This window comes from Cydia strobilella, chromosome 17, assembly GCF_947568885.1.
Source record: "Cydia strobilella chromosome 17, ilCydStro3.1, whole genome shotgun sequence".
NCBI classification, from domain to species: domain Eukaryota; kingdom Metazoa; phylum Arthropoda; class Insecta; order Lepidoptera; family Tortricidae; genus Cydia; species Cydia strobilella.
The window spans coordinates 10,847,496-10,871,687 of record NC_086057.1 but is presented as its reverse complement, the minus strand read 5'-3'; the positions used below and the strand labels follow the sequence as shown (position 1 = coordinate 10,871,687).

At 45.9% G+C, this 24,192-nt stretch overlaps 1 protein-coding gene across 1 annotated transcript in view; it reads right to left on the bottom strand.

Annotated features, from left to right (window-relative positions):
* The window catches only part of LOC134748739 (dmX-like protein 2), an 86,344-nt gene that overhangs the window by 39,506 nt on the left and 22,646 nt on the right, over positions 1-24,192 (bottom strand). Inside the window, exons 6-26 of the mRNA XM_063683515.1 lie at positions 23,883-24,003; positions 23,267-23,452; positions 20,149-20,276; positions 19,651-19,811; positions 19,097-19,169; positions 14,249-14,435; positions 13,889-14,073; positions 11,315-11,428; positions 11,012-11,196; positions 10,382-10,496; positions 9,847-10,039; positions 9,101-9,251; positions 8,079-8,280; positions 6,960-7,172; positions 6,094-6,245; positions 5,210-5,355; positions 4,194-4,300; positions 3,298-3,605; positions 2,031-2,312; positions 906-1,169; positions 235-384 (exon numbers count right to left, since the gene is read on the bottom strand). Of these exons, the coding sequence (XP_063539585.1) occupies positions 235-384; positions 906-1,169; positions 2,031-2,312; positions 3,298-3,605; positions 4,194-4,300; positions 5,210-5,355; positions 6,094-6,245; positions 6,960-7,172; positions 8,079-8,280; positions 9,101-9,251; positions 9,847-10,039; positions 10,382-10,496; positions 11,012-11,196; positions 11,315-11,428; positions 13,889-14,073; positions 14,249-14,435; positions 19,097-19,169; positions 19,651-19,811; positions 20,149-20,276; positions 23,267-23,452; positions 23,883-24,003 (3,623 nt within the window). The remainder of the gene's footprint in view (positions 1-234; positions 385-905; positions 1,170-2,030; positions 2,313-3,297; positions 3,606-4,193; positions 4,301-5,209; positions 5,356-6,093; positions 6,246-6,959; positions 7,173-8,078; positions 8,281-9,100; positions 9,252-9,846; positions 10,040-10,381; positions 10,497-11,011; positions 11,197-11,314; positions 11,429-13,888; positions 14,074-14,248; positions 14,436-19,096; positions 19,170-19,650; positions 19,812-20,148; positions 20,277-23,266; positions 23,453-23,882; positions 24,004-24,192) is intronic.

Below are 24,192 nucleotides of genomic sequence, written 5' to 3'. Positions count from 1 at the left end.
TATAAGAATAAGAATAAGAAATATTTACATGTACACAACATGATATTGCTTATGATGGTAAAAAAGAAAAATTGTTCCAGTATGTCGTACCCAAGGGCATACACACCTAGTTCTGAACACACCTTTACGAATGCAAGCAAGTGGGAAGTGGACCTACGAAAATAATTTAGACGTAGATAGCATGACCGTGAGCTGCTACGGAAACGTAAATGTTTGATTGCCGTGCAAGTATACCTGCGGTTGATCTGGCTGGGTCTTGTTCCGTCGTCTTGCATCCCGCTCTAACAGTTGTAGATTGATAGAGGACACTCTCTGTAAATGCGGCGCTGAGACTCGTAGATCGGAGTCTCGTAACGCGCGGGATTCGCTGCCCTCTTCGATTTCCTGTCAAATTATGATGCTACATGAAAATGTAATGTGGTTAAGAGAAAATATATATGCCACAAAGACTTCAAAATAATTACTAGAAAGAACCGCTCTCCACGCCACGCCACGCGATTAATTAATTTCCAAAATTGTAAATTAAGCATCAATAATCCGTAACTTATAAAAACATCATTAACATCAGTTTTGATTTGATGTTTGGTTGTAGCATCGTCTATGTGGAATACTATACACGGACAGCGGTGGTAAACCATCGGCGGACTCAAGTTGGATACGCCTGAGTTACATCTAGCGGGTAGCACTAAAAAGATTTAAAAAACGAACCTGTACACCGGACATGCCTAGAGCGGCGTTCTGATTCTCCGACTACCACTGAGAATACACGTGCAAGTATACCGTCCCGCACCCATGATATCTGCAGGGGTGGGGGTGGCAACCCATCAGCGGTTTTCAGTTGCATAAGCCTGAGTTGCAGACAGCAGATCTTTTTGAAGGCTTAAAAAGAAGGGTGAAATACGAACCTGTACACCAGACATGCCCAAAGCGGAGTTTTGATTCTCCGGCTTCCACTGCGAATACACGTGCATCTCTGAGTCCATCCCCACCACAAGTATACCGTCTCGCACCCACGATATCTGCATAGGCAGGGGTGGTAAACCATCGGCGGTTTTCAGTTGGATACGCCGGAGTTGCATCCATCGGATTTCTTCGACGAATAAGGGAGCAGCTAGGGAGGATGCCTTGCGGAGTATGGGACGGTTATTGTTGATGGATTCTTTCATAGCCTGTTGGGAAGAGAATATGTATTAATTACCAATTGAAATATTTGAAAATAATAATAACAATAATTTTGCACACACAAAAATGGGTTTAACAGTAGTTGATATACATGAAGTCGAGGTTGCATGCATACAGCGATACTTTTATAGAAAACGGTATGAACAGGGGTTTCCAAACCAGGCATAGCCTGTATCTTGGGCGAACTATAAAAAACAGATTTATAGCATAACGATGGGTCGTTGCTTATGACGACTTAGGTTAACATAAGTGTGTAAATTTTTTTTTTTTTATTTATTTATATGAGCCTAGTGTCCCACTGCTGGGCAAAGGCCTCCCTCCTCCCTTTCCACGTATCCCGATCTTGACCCGTCTCCCACCAGTTCCTGTCAAAGGCGTCAAGGTCATCTCGCCAACGCCGCCGAGGTTTGCCGCGACCCCGGGTTTTATGTGGGACCCAATTGGTTGTTACTTTAGCCCACAAATCATCTGGCATACGGCAAACGTGTTCCCACTTCAGCTTAGCGGCTGTTTCAGCTACGTCAGCTATTTGAGTTTTGGAGCGTAGTACAGTGTTTTTGATGCGATCGGTCAACTTCACGCCGAGAATACTACGCTCCATGGCGCGCTGGCAAATCTTAAGGGTGGATTTCTGAACTTTTGTCAAAGACCAAGTCTGTGCTCCGTAGGTCAGGATGGGAAGAATGCAAATTTAAATTTAAATTACTGAATATATATTATTTTGTTAATAACCTAACTGGTATTCGTATTGAATCGTGAAAAACACACCAGCGATAGAACTGGTTAAAATATTTCTGAAGGCATAACGACTCTATTTAGCCTTATCACTAGATAAGTCGCGAACCTACCTTCAAGTTGGCTTGAGCCAAGTCGCTAGACACAGCAGTAAACAGCAGCACTCTGCTTCCAACTGCCACAGTCAATATATGTGATCCATCCTCCTTAGACACCCAATCTAATTGCACCAAGTGTTTCTGCGTCAGTGGGCAAGTGTTCCCGTTTTCCATGATACTCTTCCGAAGAGACTGCAGCGTGCTGAAGGAAGGCACGGCGAGGAGGCCCGCGGACTTGCCCGTTTCCGCCTCGCCGTTGCGGTTGCGGCTCTCGTCAGACGACAGGGTTTGAAGGACCTGAGAACAAAAGAATACGTTAGAAGAAATTACGTGACACCTTTACTCGTACGCATACGCCGTAAGCCTACTTTAAATAATCAAAAAATTGATCGTATAACATAAGTAAAGTCTAAGGATGGTGTCTACCTATCCAATGTCTTTGTCCAATGTGTACAGCATCTCACATTTTGCTTAACTTTTTCGACGCCAACGACGGATATATCCGAACCGCAGGTCCAACGCCAATAAGGGATTAATCCGTCACAGACACAGACCACAGAGCAACATAGACCTACGTGTATATGCATAAAGTTCAATTTCAGTTTTGACACTTTGGTGACGTGGCGTCCGAGTGACAGCTTTTGTTTGACGCGGCGCGGCGTCGAAAAGGTTAATGAGAGAATGAGATGCTTTGAATTTGACAGCTAATGTAGATGGCGCAGTACGGTACCTTACATAGTACTCTGGCAATTCCGTCACCACAAAACATATGGCTTCGTAAAGCGCCATCTATTTCAGGGGTCAAATTTGGGTTTATTTTTGGGATTGGGATCTTTGCTATTTTGTTTAAAAATGTTTTGTGTTTTAGCTAAAATACGTTTTTCTCTCAGTAGGTAACGATATAGATATACGCGTTGGCGTACGGTGTGCGTTTCATTCTAAACATGGATGTCGCTCCCTAACCATACGCGTGATAACTCGCAGTTTTTTCTGCATGAACGCGCTGTTGTTGAGATACGACAAGTCTATCTGCGTGTCCGGCGTCCGCGGCACCGTCATAGCGTGATAAATATCTGGATTTTCTTCATAAGTGTCTTGCCGACTTAACTACTAATACTAATCACTGTTTTACGCGTAATTTAAAAATACGAGTCATTCTAACGCGTACGGTATTTGTTTCATTACAAATATGCGTTTCTCTCTCTAACGATACGTGCTTAGCTCGGTAGTAGCTTTAGTGGGAGCCCTGTTAAAACGTGTTTGGTACATTTCGTTAACAAACCTGCGTGACCCGCAGCTTCTTCTGCATGAACGCGCTGTTGTTGAGATACGACAAGTCTATCTGCGTGTCCGCGCACACCCCGACCCTCGGCAAGCTGACGTTCTTCAGAGGTATCGTGTCCTCCAGCAACCACTCCGCGCCGCCGGTGCTCTCGCACTCGTACACGCACACGCTTAGGTTCACGAAGCGCGCGTCGGGGTTCGAGTTGGCGGAGCTGGAGCCGCCCTTGGGGCGCGTGAACGAGCGCCCGCATTTGTACGCACACGCTATGCGGCCCGAGTACGCGGCGCTTATGTGGAGTGGTTGCCCTGAAAATTACATTTGATTACTTTAAATCGCCTTAACAGCTGTGGGACATTTGTGGCTTTCCAATAGAGAAGGGTCCATGTGCTTCATGTGCAATTAGGACCTTTCTATCAGAATATCTGTTGGAATTTCATATAAAAAAGGACCTTATTGCATTAAAGCATAAGAACCACATTTAACTAAAGGTGCGTCCGGATCTGGCGAATGCAGCGCTCGAGTGCCATTTGTGATACTCTCGCGCATCGTATTTATTATTAAACGCGAGCAACTATAATAACCTCATAGCGAAATCTCATTACGTGAATTGGATTTGCGTAGTGTAGCTGTGTCACTTTCATTTGCCATATATGTAAAGGAAAGAGATGCAACACGAATTTTTGGGCAAGTCTCGGTACCAAACCACAAAGTTAGGGCGTCCGCTAGTTGGCGCGGTTGCATTGAGCGGGTTTACTATAAGCGTTGCTAACTGGCGCAGACGCGTGCGACTGCTTTTACCTACAATGGCACCCGCGTGCGTGCGCCCGCTAGCGGAAGCCTGAATGGGTAGTATCATAGTAATAGTTGTTCAAATAATGAAAGAAGTTACGTACCTGGAATGTCAATAGCAGATTCTTGGTCCTTATTCATCATTTCCCATTCTTTCCAAGAATAGTCATATTCATCATTGTCTTTTTTCGTAACGCTGCACTTCCAGAATCTAAAAGTTAATTGCATACGTTAGTAAGCTACATCGTCAATATTCTCTAAGACTAAAGTCGGTAGACGTTTAACCGTTCAACTTAGAAAACTGAAAACCGGCCAAGTGCGAGTCGGACTCGCGCACCGAGGGTTCCGTACTTTTTAGTATTTGTTGTTATAGCGGCAACAGAAATACATCATCTGTAAAAAAAATTAACTGTCTAGCTATCACGGTTCATCGACACACGGACAGAGGATTCTTAGTAATAGGGTCCCTAAAAATCTTAAACGTGTGAGAGTTAGAGGTTTTTGACATTTGGAACTGCGGGGACTTGTCAATGAGGGGTATACAATTTATGATTAAGCAGGACACGTCTACTGTCAAACGTGTCAAACGTACATTAAATCATTTTACGGTTTAGACTCATTTGTTTTAGTCACTCGCGCGACATGTTTCGGAGAGCCTAGGTCTACTTTCTCAAGCACTAAGAGTGCGAGCAGCGTTCACGACGACCGTGTATTGCGTACTGCCGCTGCCGCGCGCCGCGTCGCGTCAAACTTACACGTAATGTAGAGTGAAAGACGTGAAGCATTATAGGGGATATTACTGCAATGTTCTGCCACCAGAGTGCAGGACTAGCCTTTTTAGTAAACCATAGAGTAACTTATACATACTGTACCTTAACCTTACCTTACCCTTAACAGGTTTTTGACAAGTTTTCAGAGATAATAAAATATGACATTGATGCATCAAGGCGGTTTGTTTACAGAGGACCTACCGGGAAACGCGAATCCAAAATTTCGCTATCTGCCTCTTTATCGCTCGAATATGCAAGAGTGACAAGAATAACGAAATTTTCATTTACTTGTTTCCCGGTCTGTCTCCCGGTGGGTTTCCTCAGATTGTGGTAGTGGAAGTTAAATTTACCTTAATGTGCTGTCCGAACACGCCGTGGCTAAGATGTAAGGCGCTAGGCAGGCGGGGTAAATAGAGGCCGAACTTAAATGACCAGCGGCCGGGGTAGCGTGGATCACATCCACTCCATCCGGCAACGCAAGTGGACATTCGCACACCTAAAATATATTTGAACTATAAAATACCAGAAATATCGTCGGTAGAAACCTATATATATATATATATATATATATATATATATATATATATATATGTATATATATATATATATATATATATAGGTATATATATATATATTTTTTTATTATTTATTGAGAAACAAACAGTCTTAAAATAAAGATAAGCAACTTAGCTAATAGCTACATATTTCTAGAACGGTATTAGACTAATATTAGTGTACGAGTACTATAGCAACGAAAACTTTTATGATTTGACAGTTCGTATGATCATATGAGGTTGATCTAACATCAGCAATGCCTAGTACGATTTGCCGCGACTGGCGCAACTCAACCGATGTATAAAGTCATGCGACTTTTGACTAGATCGTGAACGTTATAAAATTGCACAATTGTAAAGTTTTAAATAGTTAATTTTAACACTATCACTGAACAGGAGTTTTACACATTATTGTTTAAGGAAATGTATTTCAAAGTAACGGTATTGGTTGTACACGCTTTTGAAATATCTATATACCATCGCTGTATTTTTTATAAAAGCCTGAAGCATGGTTTAAATAAAAAAAGGCGTCTGTCTATCGATATTATAGTTTGGCAAGTCATTTTCGTCAGTAGAAAGAGGCGGCAAATTTAAAATATGAAGATGGTCCTCCCATAGAAAACTTGAATTTCGCGCCTTATTCTACTGACAGAGTGAGTATGCCAGAGTATATGTATTACCTTTTTAGTGGTGATAGCAAGATGCAAGTTGGGAGGCGGCGGCGGCGCGCGCTCGGCCGCGTCGAATGATACGGAGTTCTTTCGGGACTCGCCCTCGTCTTCTTGCACCAGTGCGCTGTCCGGCACGTACATCATGCTGTTCGTCAGCTCGTCTAAAAGTTTCAACTTTATTGTGCATTCCATAAGGTTTCAATTCACTTAACTTACAGGAAACAAAATATGTGAACACTGCTGTCATCATCTCAAATTTTCACATAAGCAAAGAGGATATAATATTATAGAGCGGTACTGTCATAGTAGATTTTGTAACCACGGTAAATTCACTGCCATCTATCGACACACTTTAAAACTAAAAATTAAGATTTATAAAAATACGATAAAATGTATTTAAATATGGATAAATGTTTTTTTTTTATTTGCAATAATTATTTTTATTATTTTGACCCATGTTCTTTCACTGATATGCGTTAAAATTGTTAAATAACAAATGAAAACGTCAACGCCCTCTATACGAGAGTAGGCCAAGCGGTAGTAGCGACATCTGATCGAGAATCAAATTTTCGTGATTTTCGAGGCACGTTTTTTCCTTAGACTGTATCCATCTATTACGGAGTTATATCTATCTTTGACATAAGTAACTACACAAACGGTTTTTTTAACACGTTAACAGGTATCTGTAGGATCCTGCTATACATGCTGATGCTGTATCCTCAGATAAGCTCATAAAAAATGTTGCTCTGTCCAGATTCAACCTTGCTTCTAGACCATCCTCGGTTATCGTGTGTATTTCGATTTACTTTTATGCAATGTTGCTAGCGAGACTATTGCTTCTTAATAAATATAGAAAAAAGATAACATCACAATACCTGTAGGATCCGCCTGTGAGGACACAGTAAGCCTCCACATATGCACAGTGGACCCGCCGTCCGTGCGTTCTAAAACAACTATGTAGAAAGGCTCATTAAAAACTGCTGCTTTCCGTAGATCCACTATTGCTTCTAGACCAGCTTCTGTTATACTGTGTACGTCGCCTTCGACGCCGGAGTCGGTGCTATCGGTGTCTGTTGTGGTACGTTCGCCTGAAATAAAAAAGGTCTAAATAAAATAAAATAAAATTTAGATTGTCAGTCAGCCATCTGAAATTCTTCAATGACTGATCCGGTGAACGATCCAGCGTGATTGAGCTATTACCACAGGGCGGACTCGCTGTACATCAAAAATCACTTGCGTTTCTATGTGTGAACGGCACGTCTGTACACGCGGCATGCGTCATTCTTTGTTCAACATTCATTCAGTACAGGATCGACCTGACGCGGCTCTGGAGTATGTCCCCCTGTGTACACACCTGTGATGAGCTGATCCTGGAACACGTGCAGCAGCTGCGTGTTGTGCCAGTCGTGCGTGGCGTCGGCGATGGCGTTCAGCTGTATGATGGCGCCGGGCCGCGCCGTGGTCTGCTGCTCGATCCTGACGCGGTCCTGGAGTATGTCCCCCTGTGTACACACCTGTGATGAGCTGCTCCTGGAACACGTGCAGCAGCTGCGTGTTGTGCCAGTCGTGCGTGGCGTCGGCGATGGCGTGCAGCTGTATGATGGCGCCGGGCCGCGCCGTGGTCTGCTGCTCGATCCTGACGCGGTCCTGGAGTATGTCCCCCTGTGTACACACCTGTGATGAGCTGCTCCTGGAACACGTGCAGCAGCTGCGTGTTGTGCCAGTCGTGCGTGGCGTCGGCGATGGCGTTCAGCTGTATGATGGCGCCGGGCCGCGCCGTGGTCTGCTGCTCGATCCTGACGCGGTCCTGGAGTATGTCCCCCTGTGTACACACCTGTGATGAGCTGCTCCTGGAACACGTGCAGCAGCTGCGTGTTGTGCCAGTCGTGCGTGGCGTCGGCGATGGCGTGCAGCTGTATGATGGCGCCGGCCCGCGCCGTGGTCTGCTGCTCGATCCTGACGCGGTCCTGGAGTATGTCCCCCTGTGTACACACCTGTGATGAGCTGCTCCTGGAACACGTGCAGCAGCTGCGTGTTGTGCCAGTCGTGCGTGGCGTCGGCGATGGCGTGCAGCTGTATGATGGCGCCGGGCCGCGCCGTGGACTGCTGCGAGACGATCCTGATGCGATCGTGGAGCGGTATGCCGCCGCCTTCCTCTAGTGTAGACTCCGAAGACATGGACATTGTGTCGTGTTGCTGTACATAATTAATAAAGTGTAGTCACAATAATTTCGACTGGTACGCAAGCCAAATTAACTTAATAAAATTAGAATTTTAATCAATGAACAAAAAATTTTCACTTAAATACCACAAAAATTATGCATGCCAGCTTAGAGATAAATTTAGATAATTCACTAGTTCACTTATTTTAAAACATTTAAAGAATTTATTATTCAAAATATTTAGATCAGTACGGTTTCACTCACTATTATTTTTAGTCGCTTTTGGCGACATGTTTCGGATTCTTTGGGAATCCTTCCTCAGGCACGAGTGCCGTACTTACATAGTACTTACAAGTAAAAATGATGTAAGAAAAATGTTATTTTTTTCAGTAATTAGTTACAAGTGGCTAAATAAATGCAAACTATTTATTACCGTGTATACCGTATATACCATTATTCAGGCGAATTAGGCGAAGTTACTGTTGTGGGGGTTCAGACATCGCTATGTCATCTAACAAAACCTACCAAGGTTTGGACTTAAATCAGCCAATCTATTACTACCATGACAGTTAATAAATTCAACAATTTTGGTTCTAACGCTAACTTTACCGGAAGACTAAACTAAACACACAACTAAACTACGACGTCGCTATCTAAAAGATCAACAAGTTCCGAGGATTGTATCTACAGGAGTTTATTTTATAGCTACCACAATAGTCAACTTTTTTGTATCTAAGGTTAGTATACAGTCCAATTTCTTGGTCCAATGTGCATTACGTCTTACTCAAATTGGACAGGGGAAATACAACCATTACCACGCTAAGGGAGGACTAAACACACATCTCAGCTACTACCATTACGTTATTGTTGTGGCGTCGCTCCGACGTGGCTATCTCGGCGAGTAGCGTCCGCGCGTCGATAACGGCCTGGAACACGCGCAGGCTCTCGCCGTCGCTCGCCACGAAACACGCCGACGGCGAGTTGGACAGGTTGCCGAGGGTTGTGCTGTAAAGGAATTAGTTTAGTTACGACTTGGTACAGGTCGATTCACCAGAGCTGACACGAATGGAATGAATGAGTGAATGAAAATATTTATGTGTGTATAACATTAACCAATAAAATGGTGGCTATGACGGTATACTACAGGAGCTTTCGTGAATCAACTTGTATTTAAGCATAAATTCGGAGGGCCTACAATCAACATATAGAAATCGAAAGTCGTTATCTCCCTTTCTATCTTTCTCGCACTCGAGCGATACAGAGGAGCATTAACGATTTCCGATTTTTCGATGTTGGCGATAATCAAAATGTAGACTTCAATCAAGCATCGCGCACAGAGGCGGGGCGTGCGGCGTTTATAGCAAATTAATCAACCGCAGGCGGGCGCGGCCTCAGTGCATGCTGCACAGATTTGCTGCTTGACGCCACGCTATCCTGTCCACATCGCAGAAAACTCTGTTCGGCGCATATTGGATTTTACGTTACCAAAAAAAAGTTGATTATTTCAGACATTGTGTCCATAAAAATGTTAAATAACAAATTGACAAGACAATGACACTGTTCCGCTTGAAGTCCCGCCAGTGTGTCTGTTACATATTACCTAGGCAGTAAGGTAGGTAGCCACGCCACGTTGCTGAAGGCGGACAGATGCGGCGAGTTGACTCTGGCCAGCTCCGACACGCCGCCCGACTTGCCGAGCGGCCCGACGCACTCCACTCGCCACATTATGAGCTCCGAGCACAGCCCGCCGGCCGCGGTGTCGTCGTTGGGTGTGTGCGTATCTCTGTCACTATCTGCAAGTGTGAACTATGTTAAATAGGGATAGGGCGCGTAAAGCCAGGAAATTAGAAAGGAACAAAAAATATGACGCGCCGCGCGAAACTTGCGACGGAAGAATTGACGCTCACACGGGTTATTCCTTATAATGTGACCACTACGTGTGACGTCTTTATAGGGCCTTTATTTTTAAGCACTAAAGACATCAAATCGTGTTGCACGAGATGTTAAATTATACCATCATTTGACATGCAAAATTATCTATCAAACTCTGTATTTACACTTCTGTTATTTTTAAATTATTCTCCTGGGATATTTCCAAGCCCGATTTTTATACAATGATGAATTATTTTGCTTACCTGATATGTTGTGGTGGCTCGTCGTAAGTAATAGAGGTAATACTGGATGGCATGTGATGTCGTTAACCCTAAACCTATGTCCGGACGCTCTTGACGCGTGTCCTATTGATAACACCTGTAAATATAAAGCTTATTGAATACCTTTTTATTTAAAATCTCTAACTAAAATTATCGTGGGATAACTTCAATATAAATAATGACGATTATCATCAATGACGTTTGACCCGAACGAAAGCTCGAAAATTACAAAATAAAATGTCTACTATTATCACGTCAATCACATCACAATAGCCAATTTAGTTTGCCTTCTTTGGCACAGCCGAGGATTTAAAAAATCGACTCTGTTTCAACACTAGAAAGGCCAAAAAACCTTTGCTTTTTTCTTTGCGGTCCCAAATAATTGTTTAGGGATGATACGCGCGACTTTAGAGTGTGTCCCCAAGTGCTACGTCAAGGGTGGACATTCTTACTCCTAAATTTTCAAAGTTAGCGTGGTCAGAGCCTAAATCGAAAACTTAAACTTGACATTGACACTTATCGTCAATAAGTAGACGACTCCTGTGCTACCCTTTGCAGTTGACGCTCCGTTAAGACATTTTGAAACAATTATTTGCATTGACCTGACCTGACCTGTGAAAACTTAGATTTGTCATCGAACGTGAGCTGCCAGAGATTGAGCGTGCCGTTGGTATGATTGGTGACCATGGATATGACAGGGGCCGAGTCCAGCACGTCCCCCTCTTCATTTTCACCAAAGTCTTCTGTGGCTATACTCTGTTTACGTTTCATGTCGTTGTTATTTTCTTCTAATTGGCCTAAAATTAAAATAATATACTAAAAATTGTATCGATATATGTATATCGTAAGTCGATATCAGTTCGAAAATGCTACGAAAATTCCGGCCTCTGTGTATCAAAGGTGTGTTATCAATACCGTTTTCCAGAGGCTCTTTCTGTTCGTCGTTCTGAGGCCACTCGGTCTCCTCTTTCTCCTCTTGCACGCTCGCCAGCGGTGTCGTCGCGGCTTCAGGCTGCTGTTGTTGTTGGCCTGTAATCATCAGAAAAATTAAAAAAAAAGGTTGACGACATGTGTATAATAAATAATCAATGTATTTTTTCTCTATAGAAACACTTTTTAAATCCTCAATAGGAAATTAAAAAACTAATGATTATACAGCTGGTCAAGCAAATCTTGTCAGTAGAAAAAGGCGGCAAATTAAAAAATGTAGACGCGAAGGGATATCGTCCCATAGAAAATTTGAATTTCGCGCTTTTTTCTAATCACAAGATTTGCTTTAGCAACTATAACTGTCCTGCATATCGGTGACATCGTCACATTGTTGTACGGGAAAACAGCAACAATTTGAAAGAACGTGATTCTGTACATAAGTGGTCAACTTCCGAGCCAATCAAATCTTGCTTACTCCTTTCCATGCGATTGTAGGACCATAGAGTAACTTATACTAGAGCGGTACTGTCATAGTAAATTTTGTAACCCCAGTAAATTCACTGCCATCTGTCGACACACTTTAAAACTAAAAATGAAGATTTATAAAAATACGATAAAATGTATTTAAATATGGATAAATAATTTTTTTTATTTGCATTAATTATTTTTATAATTTTGACCCATGTTCTTTCACTGATATGCGTTAAAATTGTTAAATAACAAACGAAACCGTCAACGCCATCTATACGACAGTAGGCCAAAGCTAGTAGCGCCCTCTGAACGAGAATCAAATTTTCTTGATTTTCGAGGCACGTTTTTTCCTTAGACTGTATCCATCTATTACGGAGTTATCTTTGGTAGGACAGATGTGTGACCAAGTGACTTACCGGGTGTGACGGGCTTGGTGCGGTGCCTCACGTACAGCGGCTGCGCCGCGGCGTGGTACAGCGCGGCCGGCGTGCACATGGTGGTGGCGTCGCCCAGCGGGAACGCGGACCGAGCCGGTCATAACCCACACATGTATCGTCGAGGCACTCACCGGGTGTGACGGGCTTGGTGCGGTGCCTCACGTACAGCGGCTGCGCCGCGGCGTGGTACAGCGCGGCCGGCGTGCACATGGTGGTGGCGTCGCCCAGCGGGAACGCGGACCGAGCCGGTCATAACCGACACATGTATCGTCGAGGCACTCACCGGGTGTGACGGGCTTGGTGCGGTGCCTCACGTACAGCGGCTGCGCCGCGGCGTGGTACAGCGCGGCCGGCGTGCACATGGTGGTGGCGTCGCCCAGCGGGAACGCGGACCGAGCCGGTCATAACCCACACATGTATCGTCGAGGCACTCACCGGGTGTGACGGGCTTGGTGCGGTGCCTCACGTACAGCGGCTGCGCCGCGGCGTGGTACAGCGCGGCCGGTGTGCACATGGTGGTGGCGTCGCCCAGCGGGAACGCGGACCGAGCCGGTCATAACCCACACATGTATCGTCGAGGCACTCACCGGGTGTGACGGGCTTGGTGCGGTGCCTCACGTACAGCGGCTGCGCCGCGGCGTGGTACAGCGCGGCCGGTGTGCACATGGTGGTGGCGTCGCCCAGCGGGAACGCGGACCGAGCCGGTCATAACCCACACATGTATCGTCGAGGCACTCACCGGGTGTGACGGGCTTGGTGCGGTGCCTCACGTACAGCGGCTGCGCCGCGGCGTGGTACAGCGCGGCCGGCGTGCACATGGTGGTGGCGTCGCCCAGCGGGAACGCGGACCGAGCCGGTCATAACCCACACATGTATCGTCGAGGCACTCACCGGGTGTGACGGGCTTGGTGCGGTGCCTCACGTACAGCGGCTGCGCCGCGGCGTGGTACAGCGCGGCCGGCGTGCACATGGTGGTGGCGTCGCCCAGCGGGAACGCGGACCGAGCCGGTCATAACCCACACATGTATCGTCGAGGCACTCACCGGGTGTGACGGGCTTGGTGCGGTGCCTCACGTACAGCGGCTGCGCCGCGGCGTGGTACAGCGCGGCCGGCGTGCACATGGTGGTGGCGTCGCCCAGCGGGAACGCGGACCGAGCCGGTCATAACCCACACATGTATCGTCGAGGCACTCACCGGGTGTGACGGGCTTGGTGCGGTGCCTCACGTACAGCGGCTGCGCCGCGGCGTGGTACAGCGCGGCCGGCGTGCACATGGTGGTGGCGTCGCCCAGCGGGAACGCGGACCGAGCCGGTCATAACCCACACATGTATCGTCGAGGCACTCACCGGGTGTGACGGGCTTGGTGCGGTGCCTCACGTACAGCGGCTGCGCCGCGGCGTGGTACAGCGCGGCCGGCGTGCACATGGTGGTGGCGTCGCCCAGCGGGAACGCGGACCGAGCCGGTCATAACCCACACATGTATCGTCGAGGCACTCACCGGGTGTGACGGGCTTGGTGCGGTGCCTCACGTACAGCGGCTGTGCCGCGGCGTGGTACAGCGCGGCCGGCGTGCACATGGTGGTGGCGTCGCCCAGCGGGAACGCGGACCGAGCCGGTCATAACCCACACATGTATCGTCGAGGCACTCACCGGGTGTGACGGGCTTGGTGCGGTGCCTCACGTACAGCGGCTGCGCCGCGGCGTGGTACAGCGCGGCCGGCGTGCACATGGTGGTGGCGTCGCCCAGCGGGAACGCGGACGGGATCCGTGCCGAGAACGACACTTGCGCTTGCCGGATCGCGCCCGCTTGGAGCTCGTCTAGCCATTCGCACACCCTGTAAGGGGAGTAAGGCATCAGTTTGCGTTCTTAACAAAAGTAAGTGTTGTTTCTGACGTAACACCGATCGGTCGTGCACTGCCCGCAACCAGTTATGCTGCCACTTCATCTGACCTCCATCGCTATTGGATTTATACTAATTTTCCACGGTATTACGAGAATATCATACGTACCATATAAGAAAACTGCCATCCACAGGGTGTATAGAGAAGAGTAGATCAGGACTCTGATGCCAATCCCGTAAAAGTCCTTCGATCTTCGCGTCTAACGAGTCAGGTAAATGCGTGCATGTGACGTCCGTTGCTATGGAGTTTATAGACGTCGTGTTGGACAGGGTTGGATGGCTGTGGTTACCGCTACCTATGATACACACACAACTTTTTGTTTATGAGACAGTGATGTTTTAATTTGCCCTAAGCTCGATCCGACCTTAGTAAACATTCATCATAATCATCATTGGCCTTTACGTCTATTGCAGACGATTTATGGTGTAACACCGGAGAGACACCGTTTTTGGTGGCTGAATAGATAGTAAATATTATCGTCTATAATACCAGTATTCTGAGAAACCTGAAAATAGCAAGAAGTGTACTTTTTTTATTTAACACAGAGGTAATAATAATTTCAAAAATGTGAGATGATTTTGGCAAAATCTAGCATAGGTACTTAAAAATCTTTAAAGCAAGCCATTTTTAGGAACACGTTAGAATTACACTGTTAAGTTACGTCACCTGGTTGCTCATCACTATTGCTGTTGTCCTCAGACTGTACTTTAGTCAACTGACTGGGCCGCCTGTGTCCTATGCAGCATGGAATAAGCAAGGAAGCGCGTAGTTACCAAGCCTTTTGCCTATCTATTACACACTTGAAGCGTTCGCAGACAAAAGTTGTTTTTTGCGATTGTTAATAAAGACAATTTTTAGGTGGAACATAATGTACAGTCAGCAGCAGAAGTTACTAAGCGGGCGATGTGTTCAAAATGATTTTGACGCGACTTTATTGTTAAGGCCGTTCCATAGTTTTGCCGCTGTCTTTGTCACATTTCGCAAGAAAGAACGGGAAAGAACATACGCGCCAAGTGTCAATTTTGATCGAATTTTGTCGGTTTTTATTTATTTTAAAAACGTTACCTTAAAATATCGAACTTCTAAAGCTATGAAATTACTATTTATGTTAAGATTGTTTTTTCTTCTTTTTTTGTTTATAGTATCACATAATAAATAACCGAGTAAAGTAGGCTTAAAAGTCCGAGTTAGAGGTGACTTTGGGAATTAATTGTATCGAGCGAAGTGTCATAATTCGTGTATCGGAAGCTATGTTGTTAAAGATAATATAGTCAAGAACTACATATATTTTTTCCACGTCTACGAATATCAACGTCTCTTAGAAAAACATGATCATATAAGGAGATTTTTCGCCTTCTGGCTCAGGGAACCGCCTTAAGGTGGTTCGATTTTCATACAAAATTCAATCTGCTTTAATTTAGGCACTACACACTATTACTACACAAATATTTGCTCATTTATCTACTTTCGAATATTCGTTTGCGCTAAATTAATAGAAAAACTTTGTTTCATACAGAAATCATACATAAATCAACGTAATTTTTTCATCAATTTTACGTATGTGTGTGTCACAAATGTCGTGTACAAATACGTTGCGTGCGGCGTTGCCACTCTATGACGTTGGCGACGTTGCCTGGCCGACCTGGCAGGATTTGCAGTGCCGTCATGTTTAGTGCATTTTTATTTGACAGTGTTTGTCAATTTGTTTGTATAAATTGAAAATGATAGCAACGTCTAAATCAAGTTACAAAAATCATCGGTGTTCTGGTCCGCGATAATCCAGAAAAATTAAGACTCAATTGAAGCGGAATTCATGATGGTAAAGTTTCGTAAGGTAGGTACAGTTTCATTCCTTCATTGTACATTGTAATTTTCTCGTGCCGATATTTTTAGAAAATAATTCTCACTTCTTCCGTAATGGTAGATATAAGCAGTGAACCATACCTATATAATGTAATTATTACTGTTTTGGTTGCCGAATAGTCAATGTGTCACTAACTCTAGGTTTTTTTAGGTATTGTGCAAAATGGAGAGGCATTCTTGGAAATAAAATGTTTTCCTTCATTAGCCAGAAAAAATCAGGACATCCTCACTGCAATAAAGTAAAATAAAACATTTCCTGGGGATGAAAATTATGGAATTTTGTCTATGAATGAAAAACACAATTATTACTAGGTAAGTAAATGATAACTTTATTAGAATCCATATTGTTGCATCATCTTTCTTCCTATAACATTAGAGATTTTGTGCTATCATGATATTATTTTTCTTTCAGGTACAGGGACAACTACGGATAACAAATATGAAAAAATGTTATTTCATTTGTTGTGTGAATCCATCTACACCAACAAGACATCCACTGCTGGACATAGGCCTCCCCAGGGATCTCCACAACGACTGGTCTTGCAAGACCGGCCAAAATATCGAGAAATAAATAATATAAATAAACATGATAAATATCCCGTTTTCTATAATAGTTATAATTAGAAGGCCATGCAATGTTGTTACTCACTGTACCTACTTGAATCCAAAAAAATAAAAATAAAAAAAGTTTTAATTTTATTTTACAATTACTACTTTATTATTAGTACATTACGATACAAGTGCGAAAAGTAGGAAATTGGCAACGAGTGGCGATAAATAGAAACACGACCGAAGGAAGTGTTTTAATCGACACGAGTTGCGAATTCCCTTTTCGCACGTGTATTGTACAACGTTTTACAGTACATAATTATGGTCCTTTACATTTTCGACATATGCACGTATTGTACTAATTACCGCACTAGGGCGGTAACGTATATGTAGCACCATATGTACTAAAAAGTATTTTACAGTACATATGGTGCAACTTTCTCGCCCTAGTGCGTAAAGAGCACTTTTCATGCATATGTCGAAAGTTTAAAGGGCCATATGTACTGTAGAACGTTGTACGATACACGTGCGAATAGGTAATTCGCAACTCGTGTCGATTTAAAACACTCTCTGCGGTCGTGTTTTAATCTGTCGCCACTCGTTTCGAATTTTCTCTTTTCCGCACTTGTATCGTAAATAACTATTTCAAACTGCAAGGGTACGATGATAGATCTCAATTCAATATAATTTTGCAACATTTGGCATTATTAGGTTATAAATTGTATGGAGATGAAATCTATCATCGTACCCTTCCAGTTTGAAAAATACTATAGAGGCTGGGCAGTAAGGGATTGCTTTACTTGTAGAACTATATTTAGCGCTTTAAAAAAAACTGATACCTGACACTTACAAACCTGGACTTCCTTGGGCTAGTGCTACTAAGAATCGTCAGTATTCTCCATCCTTTTTGAGTTGAAAGAACCCAAAAAGGTGAGATTTGTGAAAGTCAGGTTTTCAATATATGTGGCGTTTTCAACCAAACGGGTACCTACTTATTGTTGTCATATTTCCATAAAGCTTCAAAATGAAATCAACCTAATCGACAATCGACAATGTGGTACCTTTTAGTTCAAAACGTCACATATTTTTATAAAACGTTATAAACTAATTTATTAATAATACTGAATATCTGGGAGAAAAAGAAAACATAAGTAAAAACTCAAAAATGCTCGTTTTCCCAGAGATAAGACCTAGCTAGATCGAACCCCTTACAGCAAATTTCATCGAAATCGTTAGAGCCGTTTCCGATATCACTGAAATATATTTCGGTTATATTGGAATCGGACAAGAATTCGAAGAATAAAAGGTATAAGAAACATAAGATAACACAAAAAGGACAAAAAAAGTACCCCTGACGTACCAGTCTCGAACCCGAATCCTCTTGCACGTATTTCCACGAACATACCGCAACGCCATTGCAGCATACTTATACTGCATGAAATTGTCTACTACAAGCATCACGGAAACACTGTTTGCATGTGTGAGTAATAGTAGGAAATAGCATGACAGAAACACTCTGTCGACTTTAAAAGTGTTTTTTGCACTAATGAAGTATTCAATGTTTATTATAATAGTTCAATATTTATGTAAAGAGTGCGCTAAACATACTTTTAAGTATACAGATACCAACACTATTCCACAAAAAAATAAAACCTGAAAATTTGCGAAAGTGACGCCATCTAGCGGGGTTTAAGCTTTGGGTAACCTAGTCGAACCACCTTAAGAGAATAAGGAGCGTGTCAAGGTAATTTTGAACACCTCGCCCGCTTAGCAACTTCTGCTGCCGACTGTACCTAAGTAATGTAGGTTTAGGTTTAAAGATATTTATTCTCATAAAAGACATACAAGTCACTTACACGAGAACAGAGTTATAAGTAAAAGTTATCCTATTTACGGTAGCATTAAAGTCGAGCTCGAGAGGTACACGCTCACACATTTTTTTTTATTTTTTTTAAGGGTAGTGGTTTAAAATGTATTGCGATAATTTAGTTTTAAACGCATTGAATGAGCCTGTCCCTTTCAGATCAGACGGTAATTTATGTAATGTCTTATTAACATCAAACAAAGTGATAAGTTTTGCCTGCTAACGATTCAAAATAGCTTTCAGTTGCCCTAGTTACTTAGCCGAGGCCACGTACCTAATGTTTCTGAGGTATAATTATGAGATATGAAGTACAGGTTTACGTTACGGTTTTGGAGACAGTTGTACCTCAATGACAATGTTGAGTGTGTGAATATAACACCATAAGCGATGTTATAAATAAAAAAATTAAATACAAAATAAAACCAAGCTGATATCGAGAGAGCGCCATATTTAGTTTTTTGCTCTTATGTCACCAAGATCAAGATCTCTAAAACCAGAAGTTTTTTAATAATTAAGAAGTGATTTGTTCAAAAACAAGATTTAAAAAAAATGGAGGTCTCATATTGGTCGTACGATTATTTGAAAACAATCAAAATTGCGTAAATCTTCTGTAAATCACTCCTCAATGCATTATAAATGCATGAACAATATGTAAATGTATTAAGAATTCATAGTCATACTCGCGTCATTATCTCCGTCCGGATGCGTGGTGTGTTCTGAACCTCCTTCTTCAGACTCTTCTTTATCTAAAACCTGTTAACAAACATATTTAATACTTTATTACAATCGCTTAAAGTACTTTTTGTACGAGCATTTTTTAAACTTGTGACCATTTTAAATACTCCTATTGATATTCTAACAAACCTAGGTCGAAATATACAGACACACTCGAAGGGTTTACGTATCGACGGTTCGAAATATACCCTGTCCAATTTCTTTGTCCAATGTGCATTGCGTTTTACTCTCTCACTAAGCAAAATGTGAGACGCAAATACACATTGGAAAAATAAATTGGACAGGTGTAATACCACCCTAAGGAACTATTGGCAAAGGTGCGAAGTCGGAGGGAGAAGTGGCGCTGATTGTCACAAACACATGTAATCTTATGGAATGTCAAACATTAATACTAGCGGTAGCCGTTGGAACGAATTTTACTCCATAAGATTTAACGTAGAAAAGCCGACAAAATGAGGGCAGCACTAGTCGTGCGAAACACCTAGCGAACATGGATTACCTTTTTAGTAAGATCATGCAGTATGGCTTCAGCTTGGCTGGTGAAATGCATTTCCTTATTGTGTAGCCAGTGCAGTATGAACCGCCCGCCGCCAGCCAGCGATGGCACTAGGGGAATGTCTGTCTCTGCGTTTATAGATGCTGCTAAATGGAAATGAAGACCTAAAAAAACACAAAACATATGCAAACTACTCAATAAGCTGTACATAATAAACGGAATTTCAACGTATGTCCCAAAAAATTCTTTCACTGAGTTACAAAAACGTAACTCAACGGAAAATTACATACATTATTTTAGTCCCAAATTGTTATTTCGTATTTATTCCACCTAGAACGAAGAGCTCTTCGACATAGTCAAATTTTATTGTCATGAGGCATTAAGCCCGCCGTTTGTACCTTTTTTGATGTGCAATAAAGTTTTAAATAAATAAATTTTATCCAAATCTAACGAAAAGAAATATCGACTACAAAAAAGTCTGTCTAAAAATGGGTATTTAACCTCCAGTATAAGATGTGGCGTGATAAGGGTTATGGAAGTCGTGTGCACTATACGTCGAGGGTAAAGTGGGGATGGGCGCTCCGGGCTGCTTAGACGACTGCGCGTTCCGTCGTATGTGGAAGCATGTCCTGCAAAAAAAATTTACTTTAGTAACAACCTACTCCTTATCAGTAGGATGTAAACTTTAGTAGGCGCCCGGCAATTGTTTGAAAATTTGAGTTTGGGCTTTTGCTACTGACAAATTGGTTTGGAAAGACTATTATACTTTTTCACTTCTCATGCTCACACAGTGGGTCTTTATGGATTGTGTTGAAATATTTATTCCGTCCTGTATCACGTTTCAGCAATATTTTTTATGTGCGCCGTCACGCAGCCGCCCCACTCGTCGTCCGGGAGTATAGCGTCTCCGACACACGCGGTCCACTACACTACAGTACCGACACTCACTTCATGTGCTTCAGGCGCTGCATGAAGCGGTGCTTGTGGCGGTGCGTGGCGCGCTGGCGGCGCGGCAGCGAGCGGCTGTGCGCCGTCACGCAGCCGCCCCACTCGTGTCCGGGAGTATAGCGTCTCCGACACACGCGGTCCACTACACTACAGTACCGACACTCACTTCATGTGCTTCAGGCGCTGCATGAAGCGGTGCTTGTGGCGGTGCGTGGCGCGCTGGCGGCGCGGCGGCGAGCGGCTGTGCGCCGTCACGCAGCCGCCCCACTCGTCGTCCGGGAGTATAGCGTCTCCGACACACGCGGTCCACTACACTACAGTACCGACACTCACTTCATGTGCTTCAGGCGCTGCATGAAGCGGTGCTTGTGGCGGTGCGTGGCGCGCTGGCGGCGCGGCGGCGAGCGGCTGTGCGCCGTCACGCAGCCGCCCCACTCGTCGTCCGGGAGTATAGCGTCTCCGACACACGCGGTCCACTACACTACAGTACCGACACTCACTTCATGTGCTTCAGGCGCTGCATGAAGCGGTGCTTGTGGCGGTGCGTGGCGCGCTGGCGGCGCGGCGGCGAGCGGCTGTGCGCCGTCACGCAGCCGCCCCACTCGTCGTCCGGGAGTATAGCGTCTCCGACACACGCGGTCCACTACACTACAGTACCGACACTCACTTCATGTGCTTCAGGCGCTGCATGAAGCGGTGCTTGTGGCGGTGCGTGGCGCGCTGGCGGCGCGGCGGCGAGCGGCTGTGCGCCGTCACGCAGCCGCCCCACTCGTCGTCCGGGAGTATAGCGTCTCCGACACACGCGGTCCACTACACTACAGTACCGACACTCACTTCATGTGCTTCAGGCGCTGCATGAAGCGGTGCTTGTGGCGGTGCGTGGCGCGCTGGCGGCGCGGCGGCGAGCGGCTGTGCGCCGTCACGCAGCCGCCCCACTCGTCGTCCGGGAGTATAGCGTCTCCGACACACGCGGTCCACTACACTACAGTACCGACACTCACTTCATGTGCTTCAGGCGCTGCATGAAGCGGTGCTTGTGGCGGTGCGTGGCGCGCTGGCGGCGCGGCGGCGAGCGGCTGTGCGCCGTCACGCAGCCGCCCCACTCGTCGTCCGGGAGTATAGCGTCTCCGACACACGCGGTCCACTACACTACAGTACCGACACTCACTTCATGTGCTTCAGGCGCTGCATGAAGCGGTGCTTGTGGCGGTGCGTGGCGCGCTGGCGGCGCGGCGGCGAGCGGCTGTGCGCCGTCACGCAGCCGCCCCACTCGTCGTCCGGGAGTATAGCGTCTCCGACACACGCGGTCCACTACACTACAGTACCGACACTCACTTCATGTGCTTCAGGCGCTGCATGAAGCGGTGCTTGTGGCGGTGCGTGGCGCGCTGGCGGCGCGGCGGCGAGCGGCTGTGCGCCGTCACGCAGCCGCCCCACTCGTCGTCCGGGAGTATAGCGTCTCCGACACACGCGGTCCACTACACTACAGTACCGACACTCACTTCATGTGCTTCAGGCGCTGCATGAAGCGGTGCTTGTGGCGGTGCGTGGCGCGCTGGCGGCGCGGCGGCGAGCGGCTGTGCGCCGTCACGCAGCCGCCCCACTCGTCGTCCGGGAGTATAGCGTCTCCGACACACGCGGTCCACTACACTACAGTACCGACACTCACTTCATGTGCTTCAGGCGCTGCATGAAGCGGTGCTTGTGGCGGTGCGTGGCGCGCTGGCGGCGCGGCGGCGAGCGGCTGTGCGCCGTCACGCAGCCGCCCCACTCGTCGTCCGGGAGTATAGCGTCTCCGACACACGCGGTCCACTACACTACAGTACCGACACTCACTTCATGTGCTTCAGGCGCTGCATGAAGCGGTGCTTGTGGCGGTGCGTGGCGCGCTGGCGGCGCGGCGGCGAGCGGCTGTGCGCCGTCACGCAGCCGCCCCACTCGTCGTCCGGGAGTATAGCGTCTCCGACACACGCGGTCCACTACACTACAGTACCGACACTCACTTCATGTGCTTCAGGCGCTGCATGAAGCGGTGCTTGTGGCGGTGCGTGGCGCGCTGGCGGCGCGGCGGCGAGCGGCTGTGCGCCGTCACGCAGCCGCCCCACTCGTCGTCCGGGAGTATAGCGTCTCCGACACACGCGGTCCACTACACTACAGTACCGACACTCACTTCATGTGCTTCAGGCGCTGCATGAAGCGGTGCTTGTGGCGGTGCGTGGCGCGCTGGCGGCGCGGCGGCGAGCGGCTGTGCGCCGTCACGCAGCCGCCCCACTCGTCGTCCGGGAGTATAGCGTCTCCGACACACGCGGTCCACTACACTACAGTACCGACACTCACTTCATGTGCTTCAGGCGCTGCATGAAGCGGTGCTTGTGGCGGTGCGTGGCGCGCTGGCGGCGCGGCGGCGAGCGGCTGTGCGCCGTCACGCAGCCGCCCCACTCGTCGTCCGGGAGTATAGCGTCTCCGACACACGCGGTCCACTACACTACAGTACCGACACTCACTTCATGTGCTTCAGGCGCTGCATGAAGCGGTGCTTGTGGCGGTGCGTGGCGCGCTGGCGGCGCGGCGGCGAGCGGCTGTGCGCCGTCACGCAGCCGCCCCACTCGTCGTCCGGGAGTATAGCGTCTCCGACACACGCGGTCCACTACACTACAGTACCGACACTCACTTCATGTGCTTCAGGCGCTGCATGAAGCGGTGCTTGTGGCGGTGCGTGGCGCGCTGGCGGCGCGGCGGCGAGCGGCTGTGCGCCGTCACGCAGCCGCCCCACTCGTCGTCCGGGAGTAAGGTTTCCGACCACACGCGACAGATGTTGTCCACGCATGATGTCACTAGCACGTTGCCGACGCTGCCCCTGGAAATATTAATTAAAGTTGGCGCTGCATAGCTCTGTATATTATGCGGTCATTCTATTTCTCAAAAAATGACGTTTGACAATTCAGTTATCACTAAACATATGACGCTGTACACAAACACATTACATTACATTATGTACAGTTGTACACGTACAGCATATATACACATCTTATACAATCAAAATTTTTTTAGACATACAGGACTACATATCGTCCGACAATATACGGTTAGTTGTTGCACTTATTACATGCCAACTTAACAAAAGTTATATTCAACATTAACAATTACGAAAAAGTTCTAAAATGTTACAAAACTTCCTTATCAGAAAACGACTTGTATACAAAAATTGCGCATTGTTTGTAAATTATATGACAGATGTTACACTGCTCTAGTTTACCACTTCTTATCTTAGTTTAAGTAAGACTCACTTGGGCATATATTTGCTCGTTTTCCGCCATGACAGATGCGTGACCGCTCGCGGATGCGCGACGTATATGAACGTGTAGTTGAGGTCGGACGACGCGTGCTCGCCTTGCGCGTGTATCAATACTGAAATACAAACTAGCACATTAATAACCATATGATGTAACTACCATTAGTTAGTCGCACTTTATGCGCATGCATGATTTATTTCTAGTCTAGTATTAATTTCGTTTAAGATAAAATGTAGATTTTTGACGATGCAAAAGCGATCCAACAGATCCTACTTGAATAAATTGATTTTTATCTTTATCTTAT